This window comes from Patiria miniata, unplaced genomic scaffold (genome assembly GCF_015706575.1).
Source record: "Patiria miniata isolate m_02_andy unplaced genomic scaffold, ASM1570657v1 HiC_scaffold_9, whole genome shotgun sequence".
Lineage (NCBI taxonomy): Eukaryota > Metazoa > Echinodermata > Asteroidea > Valvatida > Asterinidae > Patiria > Patiria miniata.
The window spans coordinates 24181645-24204108 of NW_024037076.1; the positions used below are offsets into that span (position 1 = coordinate 24181645).

The 22464-nt window shown below is 40.1% G+C and overlaps 1 protein-coding gene across 1 annotated transcript; it reads left to right on the forward strand.

Moving 5' to 3' along the window:
- Window positions 1–663: 663 nt before the first annotated feature.
- LOC119721102 (TWiK family of potassium channels protein 7-like) lies at window positions 664–19754 on the forward strand. The gene is made up of 2 exons (XM_038190996.1): window positions 664–1735; window positions 17442–19754. The coding sequence occupies exons 1-2, from the start codon at window positions 1291–1293 to the stop codon at window positions 18128–18130; spliced, it is 1134 nt and encodes a 377-aa protein (XP_038046924.1). The 5' UTR covers window positions 664–1290; the 3' UTR covers window positions 18131–19754.
- Window positions 19755–22464: the final 2710 nt, after the last annotated feature.

A 22464-nucleotide genomic window follows, 5' to 3' on the forward strand; every position in this document is an offset into this window, starting at 1 on the left:
GCAGTTGAGTTTTTTTTTCTAAGAGTCATCCCTAATGTTTTGTCCATTTTGTCTTGCGCCGTACTTTGCTGAACTCGCCACGCGTTCGTGGTTTTGTGATTTGAGTTTTTAATTGTCTTCGGTTCAGTGCATGGGCTGGACATCCATGATCTTGACAGGTGGACGACCATAATAATATTGTTATCATTCACGCGATATATTTCGGATCTCGCATTGGGCTAAACTTTCACTGGTAATTGATTTTTATTGAAAAGTTTTTTGAATTAATTTTCGCAATTTTCGTAACTCAGATTTCCTGTGTGTTTCCATTCGGAAAGGCGATTTTTACCCCCTGTTTATTATATTGCCTACAAAAAGACGATGTCATCTGGTCATATACTCCTAATCCAGTTTTCCAGCTTTCAAATCCAATGAAATATTCCTGCTGGATTTTGTACATGAATTTTGGTAAGCTTGTGTCCGTAGGCCTACACGTATTGCTCAAGGCATCCTATCATAACATCAACGTAATGAGCTTATGATCATTTCAAACTGTCGTAGTTAATAGGCTCGCGAGGTGTAGATAGCATGCGGTGGGCTGTGACGTGCTGTGCTACATAATGGCATGCCGTGCGCATCCCGTCAAATAGGTGTCCTGAAAGCACGCGCGCTGTGTGTGCGCAGATAGTTCTAGCTATCTACGGTAGACGAACGTTGTAGATGCGACCGCAGCGCAATAGACATTCAACTCTTGTGGAATACCGAGGCCTCGACTCATCATCCATTATTAAATGTCATTAGCTTTTTACGGGTTAATTTCGCACCGACAGACAAGGCTTCATCAGCGGGGATAAGTACTTCAACCCGGGCATTGCAGGAACCCCGCTGGTACCCTTCCCAGGAGCCATAGCGTCAGATTTCACTTGAACTTGCAACTTACTTGACAGTTTTAATTGTGAGTAGCAGGAGACAGAGGGTGCTTTAAATTTTGATGATTTGATTTCAGACATGCTGGCCTTAGCTTGATGACGTTCCCGGAATTGGATGACTTTGGCTTGAACTATTGTCAAAATATTATACCTAAACCTTAATCAAGCCTTCTTCAGGCTATGAGCTTACGTCTACATATACTAATGATTCATCATGGAGGAGACTAATTAGGCCCTATAGTAACTTTGACGATCATTCGCAGGCTGAGTGCATTTGGACGTGATAAATACCTCTCCCTAGCAAGAGTTGGTTTACTTTGCAATAAGTTCAGATCAGTTCAACTCGATATTTTTGCAAGACCGAGGTACACGGGTATCGACCATGGGTGTTGTCAGCGTAGTAAAGCGGTTCATCCGCGCCGTGGTGCCCCACATCATTGTCCTCTCCATCTTATTCGGCTACTTGATCTTCGGAGGTGTTGTCTTTAGCTACTTGGAGGCAGGACACAGCGACATGGAGATGTACAACGAGGAGCTAGACCAGCTCAGAGACAGACTGAAAAACACTAAAATGGAGCAAGCACAATCGATCCCTGGTGCCAACGAGTCCACGCGGTCCCCACTAACTGCGGGAATGTTGGGAGCGGCTATGCCGGTTATCGGCACGCCAGCCCCGGGAGAGGCGCTGGACGAAGTGGTGGACGAGATGATTGATCGCAGTCTCAGGCCGGAGTGGAAACTCGGGAGGATGCAAGCGGTGCAGAGCAAACGGGCCTGGACCTTTTCGAGCTCCATGCTGTTTTGCATGACAACAATCACCACCATAGGTAAGAAATAACATTAATGATTCCTTTAGCTCAAAAGGCTTTCTCTTGCACTAGACAAATTTAAGTTAATCCAAAAATCGGTGAACTCCGGTAGGGGGGATGGGGTGGGAGGATGGGGGTGGGAGGATGAACTCCTCTCCTTCTCGGTAATTCAAATATTCAAAGGCTGATCATCCTAAATTTTAATGGGGATGTAGCTCACACGGTGTACCTGACATTGTTCGCTATGCTTCGCATTTCACTAAGTTGTAAAAACTAATATTGATTTTTGGACCCCTAAACTTTACACTCAGAAAGTTCTTCAAAGAGGATGCTTTATTTCCTTCCTTCTCCACGAAAAAAAAGGGAAAGAAAAGGGAAAAAATGAACAGAGGAGGCTTGAAACCAATAATATACTGTGAATTCGAGGTTAAAACGTACAGTAGAAACTGCCCAAAAAGTGGTCCTACACCCGCCTATAAAACATCTCCCGGTGACCGCAAAATGATTTTCTGCTGTTGACACCTGATCCTTCTAACAGTTTTTTTGTAAGATCATCTCTAAGAAGTATTTATATTTTATTTTGAAGTCATCGTATCGATCTCAGAAAAAGGGAAGTCACATGTCAAATCCTTCAGCCTTGTTGACGATAATTGGACCTAAGTTCGGAACATGAAAGTGTTAAAACAAATTCTGTAGGCCAACCCAATTTAATGTTCTGCTTCTTTTCTCCAAATTTGCATCGGTTTTATTGTCATGTTTAATTTTTTTTAAGAGGCAGCATAGGCGTCGCCAGGATGGGGTAAGGGGGACGCTACCCCCTGCAAATGCCCAAAACAGGAAGAAAAAGAAAAAAATAGAAAAGAAAAAGAGGATGTCGTGAAGTCGTAAAATTTGCTATTAATTTTATACACATTTAACAAAATGAACTTGTGCAGGGTGTCAATGGTGCTGGATAAATGTCTCCCCCACCCTCGAAAAAAATGATAAAATGAGAATATGCTGGAGAAAGTACAAGGATTTTTGGGGGAAAATGTGCTTTTCGCCCCCTCCCCCTCTATAAAAAATCCTGGCGACGCCCATGATATACAGCCATTTATCACTTCCTACGTGAAGCATATAAATAGCACGACAGGCAATCAGCATACCTCATTTAAACCGTGGTGCCGGTGCCCGATCTTCGAGTCTTTTACCCGTGTCAACATCAATGTAAATGTTGCTGAGGCAACGGGATCAATGTTCCCGCTTGGGGAATTAAAAAACATATTAAAAAGCTATCTATTTAAAAGCTATCTCCTCTAAATCTTTCTCGACCGCCTGCGCCTTCTCAAAATATAATAAAATTATAATGAAAAAAAAATAATGTGGCCCTAAAGTTGCGAACTGAACAAGTTCTTCTTCAGAGGCCAAAAAAAAAAATGCATAGGCTTTGTGAATATATTACCATGTAAGTGGCGTTGGTACATGTGTATATTATACGTACCGTCCATTAACATATTTTATTCAGATTAAATGTGTAAAATTGATGAATAGATTAAATGTTGCATGACAACAGGAAAATATGTGGCAAGCACTTTAGGAGGCATTATTTGGGGAATGGGCGGGCACTCAGTCGGTTTTTTTTTACAATAAAAGATTAATTTGTTTTCCTTCCCCAAGTCTGAGTGGGGACACGTCCGGGGAGGGAGGGGGCACGGGCTTCGAATGGAATGGGGCGTGCCACTGAAAGCATTCAACACAGAGCAGCTAGATTTGTTATGCAAGACTACAGCAGGGAGTCAAGCATCTTCAAGACACTCTTCAAGATCGACGGATCAAAGCTCGATTAGTCACACTCTACAAAGAAACCCATGGGCTTACACCGAGTAATATGAAAGATTACCTGAACATCGTCAACTCATCAAGGGGGGTTTCTACTAGACAGACCGGACCTTTCTCATATAGAGTCATCACCACAAATAAGGACTGTTTTCGTTACTCAATGTACCCAAAGACCATCCTAGAATGGAATCAACTTCACCCTAACATCCGCTCTTCACCTGACATTAAGACTTTCAAACTGGCACTGGACAACATCAACATTCAAGACCTGGCTTCCAAAACCCAATCAAGAATTTAGTTGCTGCACACCTAACCCTGACCAACGTACGTCGACAACCTTCTAGGTGTTTGTACGTTTATAGAAACAGAAACAAAAACAGAAACAGAAACAGAAACTGAATATGTGCGGGGAGCTTGAAACGTGATGAGAATGCACCCATGCGTATTTTGTTCTCGGCTTCAATTCCAGGGATAAACTCTCCGCCAAATGAGCTCGTATTTTCTTCGAAATTCGAAACCCACAAGCTGACCGACCGGAAAAGGTCGGAGAAAATATTGCCTTGAGTCGGCACTCGATGCCCAAACGTCAATGATACCTCTTCCTTTTCGTCCGGCATTACGAGGGATATAAACGACGATTGATGATTCCTCACATTGACCTAGATTTGTGGAATTGCCTGCCGTCTCAAAGCCATCGGTCATATCGGAATTGCAACTACTAGTCCAGGAACCTTTCAACGGCAATTGGGAAGATTGCAGAGCATAATACTCCATGTTCTGAAGTTTAGATTACTAGAGGTGAGAAAATCTGTGTGGGGAGGGGGGAGGGGACCGGCACTGCGATTTCAACATGTCTATCCCCTCGAAATTTCGAGTCCGAAGCAGGTTAAATGATTTCAAGGATCAATGGTCAATATAATACATGGTCGGATTTTCAAAACAAGATAAGGTAAACCTATAATAAAGCTGATCCCATAACAATTTGGTCTGTAGATGGTCTAGGTAGCCATTCGAGTACAATTCTTTGGCCAAATTGAGGCTTAAACAAATCTAATTCACAAGTGACAGTCGGGGAGTCAGTCAGTCAGTCAGTCAGGCACAAACAGGACTGAAGGCTGGCACTATAGGACCAACAAAAAAGGGTGCAAGTGGTAACCAGCCAAACACTTCGGGATATGTGACGCTCATCTACTGCCTGAAAGGAGAAGGTTGGTTAGTTAAGTAGGTCGTGCATGGCATAGTCCGGCTCTCGGAAGGTCGTGACGTCATCAATGCAACGCTGAATGCTGAATAGTTGACGTGGTGTGATCCCAGATGTTCTCCAAAAAGAATAATGATGAGAACATTGGTACCGGTCCCCAAATTTGTGTGGGTATTCTCTGTGTTCGTTTGTCATCTACGCACTGTTTCATTTCACTATATACTGTCATTACCAATGCTATCTCTATCGCATTCACCACATAGAATGTCTCGCATTCCATAGCTACAAGAACTTGCACTGATTTATTTACACATGTCATGTCCTATCATAATCATGTGTACTTTATGCATGAACCAGATTTGAGAATGTGTCTCGGACAGAAATAGAGATATTATGTTAACCGTCAGGTTTGGCGTATATAGCTAATGATTGGTACATGTACAGGCATTTCTATCATTAGAAGTAATCGGAGATAACTACTTGAACCGGCTGATATATTCTGTCTGTTCGCACATTGACAATTTCAGTGCCTCTTCGATTGTAATGGCGCCTTACAATTCTTGGCATTAACCTATTACAAAAAAAGACCAGAGGTTATTGAACAAAATACCATACGCCATGAGGAAGAGTTCCCTCTTGTATGTACTTTCATGGTAAAGAAATGGAGCACAGAAAAGATAAGTCAGGAGAAATTAATATAAGAAATATTGAAGAAATAAATTTTTTTTTTTAAGGATGTTAACATTCTCCGTAGTTTTGGGAAAGGTTTTTTAGTTTAAATAATTAATAAAGTAAGAGGCACATTTTAGAACTACTGATGATTTTGAATTCTGAAATTCAAATTTGAAATTTTGCGCTTCTGGGCCCCATAAGACAACAAAAAGAATCTGCCTCTTGTATTACAGTTTTTGTGTACCCTTCTTGGATTCAGAAGGTCAAAACATGAGTGTTTCAAACCCGACGGCGGACTGTATCATCCCTAAGCAATGTGAGATTTTCTACTGTCCATCTGCACCTAGTTTATTTATAAAGGTCCAGGTCTATGGTGTGCTGGAATAAATTGCACAACCATCTGTTTAGATGTCTCGCCGGTCATTCAATAGGAGTCAGGGTTAAATACTATATGCCATTAACAGGCCACGTGTCAGTTATCATTCAAATCTCAATTACAAGATGGAATGCTGCCCTTCACTCCTAACATCATCCGAGTATCGTCTTCTAGTGGGCTGTCTTTGAGAGATCACAGGTTACACAAAGATGGGATTCGTACCTGCGAGCGTCTTGCTTACTCATTCAAACATCCGTACCAAGAAAAAATCACAAAGATTGCCAGAACGAGTAAACCAGGTTGGTACGAAGTTTTAACGGAGACTGTTCGGTCAATGAAAGAGGAAAATTTGCCTTTATATCTTTGCGATGAGATAAAAGTTAAAACGCACAGTTCACAGTATGCGGCCCACACTGCTTGGGTAATAGCAAATTCGCGAATGGTCTTTTGACTATATGAATGTCCTTTTTTAAATTTATGTCGAATAGGTATGGAGATAAGGCTTAATTGTAAGTGGCTCGCCATCAATGAATCGTGTACAACATTACATGGCGTTGTTTTTCGCATTGAAACCTGAGAAATACATATATTCCTTGGTACAAGGACGGTCGCCCCAAACTACTGTGCCAGTATTTTATCCGGCAGCACCTGTTCCTCCCATTAGCCTACGATGTGTTGTATTCGTCACGTGCAAACTGCCCAAGCATAAAATTAAACTCTCAACTTGCAGGCAGCGGTTTATTCAGTGCCGCACTTTTGCACGATATGTATTCCCCAAAACATGAAAACCGGCGACCACTCGGTCAAGCGAAACACGATGTGGAGAAACATGCAGGGTGGCAACTCAGCCGCAAATATGTTATTAAGGAAATATCGGTGTCAGGAGTGGCTATCACTGAGGCGCGGCATCTCACTCATACTTCCTTGACAGTGGCCTGTTTCTAAAAGTCCATCAGGTGGAACGGCCTGTGAAATCCGGAGGGATGCTACAACATTATGTAACAGCGATTGACCGATACTGTATCACTAACCAAAAGATTGACTGAATAGCGTAGTAAAATGTGCTACACCATCAGTCAATTGTTGTTACATTATTGGTCCCAACCGAAAACGTAACAAGCATTGACTGATGGTGTAGGTGGTCCGTGTACATACCGTCCAATCAGTTACCGTTTGAAAATTGTCAAAAGAAAAATGAAAAACGAACCCTTTACCGTTTACCCTATTACCATCTTGGTAAAGAAACAGAACAAGGAAATCGTTTACCAGTTTCCGTTTATGCGTCTAAAAACGAAACAGAAAAACAAAAGTGTTGTACCTTTTACCATTTTTGAAATTGTAAACAAAAAAATGAAAAAGCAAACCCTTATCCATTTTTTGGTTTGAATTTTTGAATAGAAAAATGAAAAAGCAAACCCTTTTCCAATTTTTGGTTTTGAATTTTTGAACAGAAAAATGAAAAAGCAAACCCTTTTCCATTCTTTGGTTTTGAATTTTTGAACAGGAAAATGAAAAAGCAAACCCTTAACCAGTTTTTGTTTTTGAATTTTTGAAAAGAAAAAAGAAAAGCCAACCCTTTACTAATTTCCGTTTTTGAATTTTTGAAAAGAAAAAAGAAAAAGCAATCCCTTTGCCAGTTTTTGTTTTAAAATTTTTAAACCAAAGAGAGGAAAAACAAACCCTTTACCCTTTTTCGCTTTTGAATTTGTGGAAAGAAAAAAGGAAAAGGGAACCCTTTACCTGTCACCGTTTTTGATATTTTCAAAAGAAAAAGAAAAAAGCAAACCCTTTACCTGTATTTGTTTTGAAATTTTTGAACCAAAAAAGGAAAAGCAAATCCTTTACCCGTTTTTGCTTGTGAAATTTTGAAAAGAAAAAACAAAAAGAAAACCATTTACCAGTTACCATTTTTTTGATTTTAAAAAGAAGAAAGAAGAAGCAAACCCTTTACCAGTTACTGTTTTTTTAATTAAAAAAAAAGGAAAAGCAAACCCTTAACCCGTTTTTGCTTGTGAAATTTTGAAAAGAAAAAACAAAAAGAAAACCATTTACCAGTTACCATTTTTTTGATTTTAAAAAGAAGAAAGAAGAAGCAAACCCTTTACCAGTTATTGTTTTTTTAATAAAAAAAAAGGAAAAGCAAACCCTGTACTGTTCACCGTTTTGGAGTCTGTGTTCAGAAAAAGAGACAACGCATTGAGTTACAGCATTCCGCTTTTAATGCGTATAAAACAAAATCATCAATTGTTTTCCTTTGTATACAGTTAACATTATGTAAATAAACGCAGCACACTCAAATCTGTTTCATTTTGTTTCACTGAAACACAAACAACTAAAAACTAAGACAACATTTTCTTTGCCAAAACAAAAACGAAAAAATGGTAACCGAAAAAGGAAAAACGAAACCTGTTACCAGTCTAAGCCCAACGAAACCCGAGTGCGGCCAAGTTCGTCAGAAAGTGTCTCGCGGCTGTTTCCTGTGAAAAAAACCTGTCCACGGGGCATTGCGGGAACTCATGTGCGACCACGGGCATGCACATGTTTACTGTACTTGCTGTAAGTGCTCTCTTTAGTACGGCGCTCCATACGGCGCTCCATGAGTGCCATCACTTCTTTATTTACTCAGATAAATTTATCACGTCATGTTGACATATCGCCGAGAGTAAGGCGACTTAATCACATAATTGTATCGCTAAGTCGACTTACCGAAGTCGACTTGACGACTTGTCCAGATGCATTATCTCTCCAAGTCGACTTCCAGAAGTCGACATGACGACTTGTCCAGAGGCATTATCTCTCCAAGTCGTCTTCCATAAGTCGACATGCCGACTTGTCCAGATGTATTATCTCGTCAAGTCGACTTTCCGAAGTTGAGATGATTTGTCCAGATGTATTATCTCGCCAAGTTGACTTCTCGAAGTCGAGATGACGACTTGTCCAGATGAAATATCTCGCTAAGTCGACTTCCTGAAGTCGAGATGACAACATGTCGAGATAAATTATCTCGCCAAGTCGACTTACGATGAGGAGATGATGACATGCAAAATCTCGTTCTGTATGGATATCCCGTTGTTGAAGCACTGTCGTGGATTCTTTCTTGTTCGTCGGTGCATTTGAGGTTTTCCCCACCCGTTCTTATATGAACAATAAACTGGCAGAGGAACAAGAGATAAACTGTAGGGTATTGATTTGATCTGGGTCGAAGTTGATTTGTGTTTTTTATATTTTCAACTTGTTTTAAATTACTCCGATCCCCCAAGCTTCGTAGGAAATCACACCTCTGCCTTGTTTTCCCCTATTTATCCCGTTGAAAAGTAATTCACTTCACGTTAAACATTAACAATCATAAATTCACAAAAATGTCTTTATTGACATGTTGCCTAAAAATGACACTTACAAATTCAAGATTTGCTTTAAATCATATTGAGATCATATTTAAGATAAAACGACTCTCACGGCTTAAATTGGAATATCGGAAAATTAGCAAAACTCTTGTCTGAACTCTTGTCTGATATATTACGAGAAATGATTTGATAAAAGCTCTTATTGCCAACATTAAATCTGGGGCACTGAAGACAAAGACAAATTTGTGTTAATTTCAAGATTTTAAATGGGGAGCGCCGGGGGGGGGGGCATTTGTTGCAGGACATTATATTCTTTTACATTTCGTTCGCAAAAGAAAAATCGAAGTTTTGAAAAAGCACGTATATAATTATACCAACAATAACCTTTCAAATTCCCATAACTATACAATCATGCGTTGCATGTTCGTCAAGCTTAAGAGCTTCTCCATAGATGATAATACCCAAACGCTTTGCATCAAAGCAACAATACCTTTTCAATGAAAACAACTCTAACGACATCATTAATCATTCGTCTTTGTGCCGCTTTATGTGTGGAAAGGAAATAGACGAGCAGACGTTTTGCATGTTTTATGAACATCAACAAAAGAGACACAACCATTAATTGCCTCTCCACGCTGCATTTTGATATCATTTTCAGACTCGGAGTCGGGTATTAGTTTCCAGCAATGCTATTCAATAATTTAGATATATCAAGTCAGTTTGATTGTTAATGTTTAACGTGAAGTGAATTACTTTTCAACGGGATAAATAGGGGAAAACAAGGCAGAAGCTTGGGGGAGTAATTTAAAACAAGATGAAAATAAAAAACACAAATCAACTTCGACCCAGATCAAATTAATACCCTACAGTTTATCTCTTGTTCCTCTGCCAGTTTATTGTTCATATAAGAACGGGTGGGGAAAACCTCAAATGCACCGACGAACAAGAAAGAATCCACGACAGTGCTTCAAAAACGGGATATCCATGCAGAACGAGATTTTTGCATGTCGTCATCTCCACATCGTAAGTCGACTTGGCAAGATAATCTATCTCGACAAGTTGTCATTTCGACTTCAGGAAGTCGACTTAGCGAGATATTTCATCTGGGCAAGTCGTCATCTCGACTTCGAAAAGTCGACTTGACGAGATAATACATCTGGACAAGTCGTCATGTCGACTTATGGAAGACGACTTGGAGAGATAATGCCTCTGGACAAGTCGTCATGTCGACTTCTGAAAGTCGACTTGGAGAGATAATGCATCTGGACAAGTCGTCAAGTCGACTTTGGTAAGTCGACTTAGCGATACAATTATGTGATTAAGTCGCCTTACTCTCGGCGATATGTCAACATGACGTGATAAATTATCCGAGTAAATATAGAAGTGGATGGCACTCATGGAGCGCCGTACTAAAGAGAGCAATTACAGCAAGTACAGTAAACAAGTGTACGGCGCTCCATGAGTGCCATCCACTTATTTATATATTGAGATAATTTATCACGCCTCGTTGACAAATAGCGGAGAGTAAGGCGACTTAATCACATAAATTATCTCGTCCAGTCGACTTCCCGAAGTCGAGATGACGACTTGTCAAGATGAATTATCTAGCCAAGTCGACTTCCAGAAGTCGATATGACGACTTGTCAAGATGAATCATCTAGCGTACAAGTGCATGCCCGTGGTCGCGCATGAGTTCCCGCCATGCCCCGTGGACAGGTTTTTTTCACAGGAAACAGCCGCGAGACACTTTCTGACGAACTCGGCCGCACTCGGGTTTCGTTGGACTTAGACTGGTAACAGGTTTCGTTTTTCCTTTTTCGGTTACCCTTTTTTCGTTTTTGTTTTGGGCAAAGAAAATGTTATCTTAGTTTTTAGTTGTTTGTGTTTCAGTGAAACAAAATGAAACAGATATGAGTGTGCTGCGTTTATTTACATATTGTTAACTGTATACAAAGGAAAACGATTGATGATTTTGTTTTATACGCATCAAAAGCGGAATGCTGTAACTCGATGCGTTGTCTCTTTTTCTGAACACAGAATCAAAAGCGGTGTACAGTATAGGGTTTGCTTTTCTTTTTTTTCTTTTTAAAATTAGAAAACGGTAACTGGCAAAGGGTTTCCTTTTTGTTTTTTCTTTTCAAAAATTCAAATGCAAAAACGGGTAAAGGGTTTGCTTTTTCCTTTTTCTTTTGAAAAAATCAAAAACGGTGACTGGTAAGGGTTCCTTTTTTCCTTTTTTCTTTCCACAAATTCAAAAGCAAACAAGGGTAAGGGTTTGCTTTTCCTCTTTTTGGTTCAAAAATTTCAAAACAAAAACTGGTAAAAGGGTTGGCTTTTTCTTGTTTCTTTTCATAAATTCAAAAACGGAAATTGGTAAAGGGTTGGCTTTTTCTTTTTCTTTTCAAAAATCCAAAAACGGAAATTGGTTAAGGGTTTGCTTTTTCATTTTTCTGTTCAAAAATCCAAAACCAAAAATTGGACAAGGGTTTGCTTTTTCATTTTTCTGTTCAAAAATTCAAAACCAAAAATTGGAAAAGGGTTTGCTTTTTCATTTTCTCTTCAAAAATTCAAAACCAAAAATTGGAAAAGGGTTTGCTTTTTCATTTTTTTGTTCAAAAATCCAAAACCAAAAATTGGAAAAGGGTTTGCTTTTTCATTTTTCTGTTCAAAAATCCAAAACCAAAAATTGGAAAAGGGTTTGCTTTTTCATTTTTCTGTTCAAAAATCCAAAACCAAAAATTGGAAAAGGGTTTGCTTTTTCATTTTTCTGTTTACAATTCCAAAAATGGTAAAAGGTACAACACTTTTGTTTTTCTGTTTTCGTTTTTTAGACGCATAAACGGAAACTGGTAAACTATTTCCTTTTTCTGTTTCTTTACCAAAATTGTAATATAGTAAACGGTAAAGGGTTCGTTTTTCATTTTTCTTTTGACAATTTTCAAACGGTAACTGATTGGACGGTATGTACACGGACCTAGTAAAATGGTATGGTACCACACTACCAGTCAATTTTTGTAACACTATCGGTAACTGATACAGTATCGGTCAATCTGTGTGACATTATCGGTTGGTGTGGTACGTTATCCGTTGGTTACTACATTATCAGTTGTAACAAGGGATCGAGGTTTTGCAAAGAACAGTAATGGTAAATCTTCATTTACTTATGCCTAAGAAGACGGTATATGTAACGGAAGATCATACTCATGTCACATCCACGCCGTGAAATAGTGCTTAAGGTTAGCACAATTTTCAGCTTTGGTAAGCACAATTTTTCTGCGCCATAAAATCGCCCCAAATGGTAGCGTTCTGTTTGCTTGACTAGCCAAGGCGGCTTGCATCCAGTCCAAGATAATCAGACAACTTGTCGAGAATTGCAACATTTTGTTTTCGCTCCTACCTATGACCTTTCTATCCAACGGCGCCGGTAACCTCTAATTTCCTCGAGCTTTGATTGGATATTATTTTTGTTTTGAAAGAGATTTCACAGTGACTCTAAAAAAAAAAGGTAAAAGCGAACAATTTGGTTACCAGCTTAAACGCCGTGCAATGCATGCCTTGGCGGTTCCTCAACTTTACAGTGATTTTTGAGTAAGCTCTGGCAGGAGCTTCTCCATGTCTTCTTGGTGGTCGGTCGGTCTGTCTGTCACAGGAAAATTTACCAAAACAATTGACGAAAAAATAAGCCCCTTACGTTTCCCACAAAATATAACTACAGTGGAATCTTAATAAGTCAAACCTCAAGGGAACAGGTTCAACATTTGACTTAAGCAGAGTTAAGTTTTGAGTTATCAGAGTTTGACTTATGGGGATTTCACTGTACCAAATTTTAACTTTCAACAAAAGCAAACAAAACAAAAATTGTTTGTAACAATTCGGAAAGATGTTTATGAAAAGTTTGTAAATGAAGTCAAAATATGTGCAGTGATGTTATAGTCAGGTGGTATTTATCACAAATCGCTATAGGTAGACATCTAAAGTATGGTGTTCCATATGTGCCATATCGGCGTCGCATTTGGGCTTGGCATTTTAAAGCTCTGACAGGGATCATTTTGATAGATTTCATTCAAGACATGTAGGCAAGACGGCCAGAACTTATTGCGCACTCGCATTTTGTTTTTTAATTCTAGTTGAAAGATGTTACAGCAGTCTTTTAGGTTTGCCGAAAAAAAGACAAGTTAAAGTCCTGTCACAAGATATCAACACATTAAATGTTGCGGTAGGACTGATTTAATTAAGCCTGAAGCTGAATACGTATGACTGTGGGTTTTTTTTTATCAGCGAGGCACGGTTGACTGAGTTGCTAGCAGCTCTGGGGCACTGCACTTTCACTTCATCACGCTAACAGGCGAGATACATGTATGTTGCATCAGTATTCGGTTGCAATTGAGATGAGAACATCAAGGTTGCTCTTAAGCAAATGAGAATATAATATGTCTAGACTATTCGATCCAATTCACTGGGGATGGTTCAGGGACAATAAAGCCACAAGGCTGAAATTATGATTGGGGAAGAAAGTGACCACTAAATTTAACAAGCTCGTGCTCTGTGCATCTATATCGTCGAGTGATTGGTCGGTAAGCTCGTAGTTCAATGGCTAGAATTAAAAATAATGTGTGAAGAACGCGGCAGGGTGTTAGCGAGTAGCATGCGGGTGACATGCTGATGGAGTTGATCAGCATTCTCGCTCGGGTTGTTGGAGTGTCCAGGTCTCCTACCGAGGGCGTTAATTTTCACGTGTACATGAAGACGGTTGTTGACAATACGAAAACGAAGGCTTTCAAGGAGATGAAGCATGTAGGGGTGACATTTCCGTCAATTAACTCATTCTCGCCCTACAAACAGACGCCACCAACGGCAGTTTAGAAAACTAAGGCACATTGGACCAAACGTATTAAATCAATTTATGTTGTAGTAGAATGAAATCGCAAAGTTCACCAACTGTTGTGAACGTATAATGGCGCGACGTTTAGTTTGCCATCCGATGGCACAGGAGCGGACGACACACGGCGTAATATCGATCCATTGTTACCATGACAACAATCTCCTTGCCGATTTTGAAAAAGATATCAAGAAACCGAAGGTTGACCGTTGAAGCATGAAAACCAGCCACCTCTAAGAGTATTCTCAATCACACCCTCTGAAATATCGGATACTGGCACATTTTAGTTGCTGTCGATTATAAAATGTCCGCCACGGTCAAGTTGGACATGTAGGCAGCTTCATCCATGACCATGCTCAGTTACCGCGCTCAGTATCGAGTCAGGGATTGACAGTTTTAGGGGAATCCAAATACAAATCCAGTCATGAAACATCCAAGACTATCCCTGAAACCGATAACTTCAACATATGTTTAATTATCCAATGTCTGGAATTACGCTTAGCGCTCACCTTATGCGTTACGCGTGTCTCGGAGGCCGTACTTTCTTTGCTAGTTTAACTGTTTACTCGTGCTTATCTATCTAATACAAAAACCATTGCCTTCCAACTCCGCCTTTACGCATTAGGTGTATCTTAAGATAATAAACGTGTCAGAGTCCGTTTGATTGCCGGTGAAGGAATGGGATTATTTGTACTGCCGGCAAGTATAAACACCCTAGCATATGTAAGAAAATGAGGCAAACTTTTTATATTGCACAAATGTGATTACAAACAATTCTACTGAAGAACTTGATCACGGAGCTGCTGATGTACCGTCTGAGTTGTTTAGATCTTGTCGTATTCCGTCTACTTGGGATGCGGTCATCTTCACATGACTAATTAAGGATGATGACATGAATGTTTCTGAGCTGATTCATGCTCAGCACAGAATTCCGCTAAGCGGTATTTTTGGCCTGGCGACTCAATGAAATATGGCCAAGTCTTTTGCAGCGACTGCGCTGCCCCGTTGGCGCCTAATGGTGTCGTGGTTAATGGCGTGTCATCATTACCCCGCGTGTAAATCGCATGTGTCATAATGTCATGAACCCGGGCAAGGTTGCTGTTATTACATTAAATTTAAAGCGCATGACTTATCGACATTGATCGTGGAAATAAATTGGCTTGTATAAATTATGTGCTTTTTCGCTATGGCGTTTCTAACTGTACCTTTGGGACTCGGCGCATTAGTTTGAATATAGCGTGCGTGAGGCGTGCTTGGAATACCTCAGGTCTGAGTACACCGAGGCTCCTTAGATTTGTTTTTATCAATCTTGTTGATACTGCCCTCTACTGCCGCGGCGGCTTCACCACCGGCACCGGCGACCGGAGAAGAAAATCCAAATTCCGTAAGAAGCTAAAGCCCAGGGCATACTTTTCCGATTTTACCGGTTAAGCAGATCACCCCATTACCGGTAGGCCTACGTTTTTTCAGCGTTGCCGTTACTGCAACGTTACCCGGACACATGCCAGATTCCGTTCTATAATCGGTCACATGATGATGATCAGTCACATGATGACCAGTCACATGATGACAAAATGGCAGCCGTCAATTTTGAATCTTGTGAAATCGGATGCGAAAAATCAAACATGATTGATTTTATCCGATCGCCCGGTGTAAGGTCAGATCAGTACGAGTTTTCAGCGCACACCTCTGTGCGATGGCCCGATTATCCGGTGAACCGGTAAAATCAGAAAGGTGTCCGCCGGGCTCTACCTCCACTTGTCAAAATATACGACGGGGAAACGAAGTGTTTTCGGGATAAAATCACCTAAACGTCCGGTAGCTATCGTTATTTGTTTGTTTAATCTTTAATTTTTGACTTTCCGTGAACTTGGCTAGGCCACGCGAGTTCACGGCCTCACGAGCTAATGGCGCAAGTCCCTTGGGAGTAATGAGCCTTGATTGGAATGAGAGCACCTGTCTCGTCTGACAACTCAAATGCCAGACGGGTGACGGTGTCTTGTCATGCTCGGTTTAAGCATGGCAGGGGTAAAGACAATAAGACATCTCGTGTGATTTATCAAACATTATACCCCACCGCTAATTTCTCTCGAAGTTAAAGGGTGCACGCGAGTGAGGCAGAATCAGTCTCGCCGAAAGTCAGGGACTGAAAACCCAATCCACATGGGTGGCCTGGGTAGGAGTTGAACCCGGGTCACAGCGATCAAACACAAGGAAAACATCACCTCAGCTCAACATCTCTTGATAGACTGAAAGAAGCTGGAAAGGTTCTTAGAAAGAAAAACCTGAACAAGAAAATTGCAGTAGCAAAGGATACACACGCTTAATACGGCTACCAGCACTAGCAAATCAGGGTTGCGCCGCGTATGTCATTATAACCTTGTTTTACACATTTCCGCATGTCCTCAAGACTTAAGCCTATCTCATTAAATCAGATGTTTGTATCTTGACGAGAGGCAAGAACTCATTTTGTTTCTATAGCAACAGAGCATCTGCTCCAATTATCCTGTAGATTCTCATCAACTTGTGTCGATAAATTGTTCCGTTTGCCATGGTAACGGAAGGCCAGCTCGTCATTAAAGGTTCTCAAACATGTCGTAATCAGGGGAGAGACCTCATTTTGCCCGGTACTTCAGATTTCATTACCTCTCCCTGTGGGGTGTCTTATAATGAGTGACTGTTTTCCTTGAACTAACAAACCTTTATCATTAACATATCATTATGCAACCATCCTATAGTTAAAAAGAAACACACATATTACTCATGAATTAATACAGAAGAACGATCAAAGAAACGTGTTTCAAGGGAAATGATTGGGGGGGGGGGCAAAAAGACAAGAATTAAAGAAAAATCATTTGAAGATGATACATAATACAAAGATGTTGTGTAATGAAACAAAATATGAAGTTCTCTTTCCTTCATTCCTATAATTCCAAACATACATTAAAAAAAAATATAAAAAAATAAAAACGACCAACATATTTTCGAAGGTCGTTTTGACTTGCCAGCGTTTTTCTTAAATGTTTGCGTAATATTCTTGTTGGCCTTTTTGGTAGAATTAAAAGGACGCACATTCCGTATGGAAAACTGCGGGTTAGGTGTGGGGCGCCCCCTTTGGATGCTGGTTTTCAGAGACGTGTCCGCTGCCGAAGATGTTGTTTATCTCGCCTTGAGCCTTACAGGGTTCGAATGCATATATCTTTGGGATAAATGTTGAATGAAAATAAGAGTAATATCATAGAAATTGCTCTAAATTGAGCACCGTCCTTAAGGTGTGGTGCCCCCTTCTTTTGATTCAGTTTTTGTGACGTATTGACTTTCGAAGATTTTTATCCCGCCTTAAGAATCGTCGGAGGTTTGGAGCTGAAGGATAAATACAAAATTGTGAACATTAAGCATTCATTAGAAGTTTATAATTGTTTGCTTTTCTTCAGGTTACGGCGATGTGGTTCCGGTGACCACTGAAGGGAAAGTATTCTGCGTGATCTACTCGGTGTTCGGCATCCCACTGACCATGCTGTACATGGGAGGGGTCGGTAGCTTCCTCGCCCAGCTCATCCTGACGCTCTGCAAGATCCTACACCTCGGACAGCCCATCAGGAAAGCCGTGTGTCCTTGCGGGTCACGGGGCACGAAGGACCAGTACGACACCGATGAAGACCAGCCGTCCAAGCGCAAGATGGGGCAGTCGAAGAGGAAGAGCGAGAAGGGTGACATGAGCGAGAAGGGTGACATGGACGGGTCGGCGGGGGAGATGTCGGTGGTGACGACCCAGCATGGAGTAGAGGCTGGTCAGGGGGGTTCAGCAGGCACTGAGGATGAGATGGAAGCCCCTGTGATCCTAGTGGTAGCCATCATCACAGGCTACATGTGCGCGGGGGCCTTCCTGATGCATGGTATCGAGGAGTGGTCTTACGGAGAGGCTCTCTACTTCACGTTCATCACCCTGACCACCATAGGGTTCGGAGATTATGTACCCATGATGCTGTACAAGGAAGATGCGTTCTTCGTTTGCATCGTCTACGCGTTGTTCGGACTGGCTGTCATGTCTATGTGCATCGCGCTGGTGCAGGCCAAGGTCCGAAGGCTTGGTAACAGGTTCTGGGATTGCATTGGGTGTTGAGGCGCAGGTACATGCACCAACAAGCTTTCAAAAGTTCCCTGAAAACGTATATGCACCGAATACCATAAAATATGAATATTTGATTGCTGTGTTGATAACACCCAGCAGGTGTTTAAACCACTTGTACAGTACTAGGGATGAGTTTGAGGAACAAAGAAACTGTATTATTGTTGCGACATGAGGGGGCCCAAATTATTGGGCACCAAATGGCGCATCGCGTGCTTGAGTATACATTTACACACAGAGATTGGACACAAAATGGCCAGGGCATCCCGCTAGTTTACTTACAAATTTGTGTGGCCGAAAGCCGTATATTATAACTGCAAAAAGAATGCACTATGTGCAGGTATGTTATGTGATCTTAAACATTTGATAAACTAACACGGCGCTAAAGCTTCTCCCGCTCAAATGTCATTTACTATTTATCTCAGAGTGTTCAGCTGTACTTTAATTATAAAATCAAAGCCAGTAAGATCTGTTCTTAAAAATAATAAAACTAGTGTGCTCTTTCTATTGTGTAAGTCTAGTTAGTAATTTTATACTCAACCGCTAGTGAATAACGGTAGCATGAAACAGCGCCCTCTTGCTATACCTGTTAGCGAATGGTAGACTTTTGAGACGTTGGCGGCAGCAAACACACCGGTCCTTTTCAATAATTGTTTAGGTCTTGTTTAAGCTAATGCGCGCATGTTCATAATGACGCAAACAATCGAAAAGGACCGGTGCTGTCACCAAGCGTCTCAAAAGTCTCCCATTGCACTTGTTTTTTTTTTTCGAAACCTTTGCTTCGGCTTTGCCTCCGACATCTGAATCACTGAGAGGCAAACTTAATAAAAATATTCCAACTTCTGGCTTCATATCAACCGACTGAATGTTCCTGAAGCTTGACAGGCACCAAAATGTAGTTGGAGTTCCAGAAGTTGGGGGCCTAAAATCGCCTTTAGCCGGAGACCAAGCCAAAACCAGTGTTTCGAAAACGAGTTTGAACATGTATGAATCCTGTGACGTGAACATAATATACGGTTGCTCATCTCTCGAATTAAAGCTATAGTCCATCATTTGCATGAACGTACGTCACCGGGCCTTGTTTGACTTCTGATCATGTGGTGCCTGCGATGTGTGCGATACTTATGCCGTACTTGTATAAAGCTTGTATGTGATTATGATATATGGGACAATAGTAGGACTACACCGCATATTCAAAAGCGTATCCACAAAGACGCATATAAAGTCACGAAGAGGTTATATCAAATGAATGAGTTTGAATTGTGATTACTGCCAGTAACAAAGACAGCGTTACCTGAAATACTGCAAAGTGTCGGTACTTTGTATTTAGACCATGAAGTGATTAAATAATTGAAATGTGACTAACTCACATTTCAAAATGTTTTGCTGGGCAAATAACTTTTTGTACAAACACGAAAGATGGTCAGTTCCTTCGCTGACCCACTGTACAAAACGGACCTTAACTGAAGTGGTTTTATTTCAATTCCAGTTCATTAGTTGTGTAGAATTCACACTTCTAAATACTTTTTTAATAAAATGCATATTGAACTCTTAAAAATATTAAATGGCTTTTTATGCAACATTGTGCAATTCAGTGTAAATGAATGGTGTGCGTTAAACTGTGAGATAAAAATTTGTCAACGCTTTATTTGCATGAAAGTACGAACCAAAAAGCAGCTTTTTATTTGATATTGTGCTGATTAAAAAAGAAGAAGAAGGAGTAACACGTTCAGAATGTTTCGCTTTGCGTGTATGGGTGAGTTTGTCTTACAGTCACTATGTGGACTTGTGAACAAAAAATGTCCACATAATGCAGGTTGTGTTGACGTTATGTGGACTAAGCCGTGTCCACATAACGTTTCGCCCTCTCTGGAAAAAAAACAGGTTTAGAGACATTGTTGGGTTAAGTTTGTGGCAAAATGAAGAGAAACACTAAAGGGAATAATAGAAAAAAATTAGGGTTGAAAAGTTTTGACAGTTTAAGTAAAGATATTGTTTGCACCGAGTTTCCTTAACTACACGAAAACAAAGGAATGTCCACATAGCGTATGTAAAACAAAGATGTCTGCGCGTACGTGTGCACGATGTGCCAGCTTTGCTGTCAGCGTAATCGAACAAGGCCACCGATATACGCAGTTTCTCTAAGCTTACTGCGCATAAATTCCGTTCAATTGGTCACTCAGGATAAATAATTCGACGCGTGTGCACTGAGTATACGTGAATGAATATCATGGCGGTAACCTACCCACAATGCATTGCGTTTCTTTTAGGAAATTGTGTGAAAGATATGAGCGTTCTCGTAACTATAGGTTCTTTGGATAAGGCGCTGCACGGCTTGAACCGTAGCTGGTTATTCTACGAAAGCGCCCTCTTGCGGCGTTTAGAAAGTGCATAGATAACAACGGCACCGTCTGGAGCGAAGACTACGGCCTCCTCTAATATAATGTGGGTGGCGTGACGAGGAAACATCTTGTCGCATTCGTTACCTGACGAGAATGCATTAGGAAAATCGAGTTCCGTCAACGAGTCGAGGAGAGCTAGCACGCTTCACATCGTCAACGATTCAGACGGGCGATCGCTACACAACTTTGTAACCAAATTAGCAGATCAAATGGATCATGTTTTATTTTTCCTGCATAGCTGGTAAGTAGCAACATTTTACTTTCTATCGGTTATTTTCGTCTTTATCATGCAAATAAATTTTGCGCTTGGAACAGGAAAGAAATGAAAAGGAATATTTCGTGAGTGTTTGATTCTAACCCGAATCTTGGCCTCGAGTCTTCATAAGTTGATGGACCCAATTATTAAGCAACTGCTTAGAAAAGTAAGTTTAAAGAAATGCATTTTTTAAAATAAATACGATAGGCCTATGTAACAGCTAGGAGTTTGGCAGAAAATTGGTTGTCAGATAATTTTCTGTTTTTACTGAGCAGTGAGACGAAAACCAAAACAATTGGTTTTAAACGTAATTAACAAAATGCAAAATATGAACCAAAACGTTCATTTTTCGTTTTTTTTTCATCGTTAATTTCAAGATATACAATAAAAACAATATCTCAATCAGTTCATCAATAAAACAATACATTTTTCCCTTTCTGGACACAGACACTTACCTTTTTGTTCCGATTTAAGAAAGGCGAGTGCAGAGTTTTAATCATTAGAATACTTTCTAATAAAATTGCGAACAAATTAAAGTGTTTTTTTGCCTGAAAAAAAGCTGCAAATGTGAACCATCTTAAACATGGTCTTATTAAATATCTAAGATGCGGTATATACATGTACATGTAATAACAAAGGATGCAGCTACACATTTATCTCCACATGTTGACCACGTGATGTAATGCAGAGCCAAGTTTCAACATCATATTTTTAAGAAATTAGTTATTAATAACTTAATTATAGTGATCAAAAATATTTCTCAGAAGATACCACAAAATCACATTTCTTAACTGGAGTATTCCTTTGATTACGTCCAATACAACTGAAGAATAGGTAATTATTCAGTGTATCCAATTTAATTCCTATTGGGAGGATAATAAATAACCAATCGATCATTCAAAGCCAACTAATTCTAGAAATGGTCTTAACCCGTCTTTTTGCAATGTTTAATTGAATGAATCGGACCCAATCGCGATGAGATCATACGTCAGATTATAACATGGTTCCCTTTAGGAAAATAGTAACTATACGAATTATTGGTCAAGTACATAGCAACCAAGGAATTTCGCTTGCCAACGAAGTGCATGTGCACGCGCAGAGGGCCTTATGGGCTGTGATTTATCGGTTGCCAATCGGCCTAGGAAGCGAAAATATGCTTTGGGTTGAAAATATGGTTTGTGTGATTTCTTTATGCTTACTGATGTTAGGATTATATCCGAGGAACAAGACATTTCAGGAATATTTCAGGCACAATATTGTTAACGTTGTTCAATCTCGGACAAACTTATTTTCGCCTGGTTTAGAAATGATAATCAAATTTATTTATGTTCTGGATTTTTTTAATTGAAAAATAATCACTCGTGTTTGAAATTGCTTTTCAAGTCGTTATTAAACCTAATGTGTTTTTCATCACAGAGCAAATTGAATTCCAAATTCAAATTTTAATCATTCATATTTGCTCCTATATGCAATAAGTTTCCTCATAATTTTTTATTTTTTTGAATTCAACGAAAAGACAGGTAGGGGCATTTACACGGGTGCGGAACAAATAACTCTCAATCCCCACCCCCACACAGTAATAAAATTATTCGCTATTAAATTATACAAAATTAAATTTAATCGCCAGTTCGACACGGACGAATTGTTGACGAAAATCGACCAGTTGGGGG

Excerpts from the sequence above, each read along its gene's own strand:
- LOC119721102 (XM_038190996.1), top strand. The coding sequence starts at position 1,291 with ATGGGTGTTGTCAGCGTAGTAAAGCGGTTCATCCGCGCCGTGGTGCCC. Across the intron at positions 1,736-17,441 it reads GACAACAATCACCACCATAG|GTTACGGCGATGTGGTTCCG; the intron begins GTAAGAAATAAC and ends GCTTTTCTTCAG.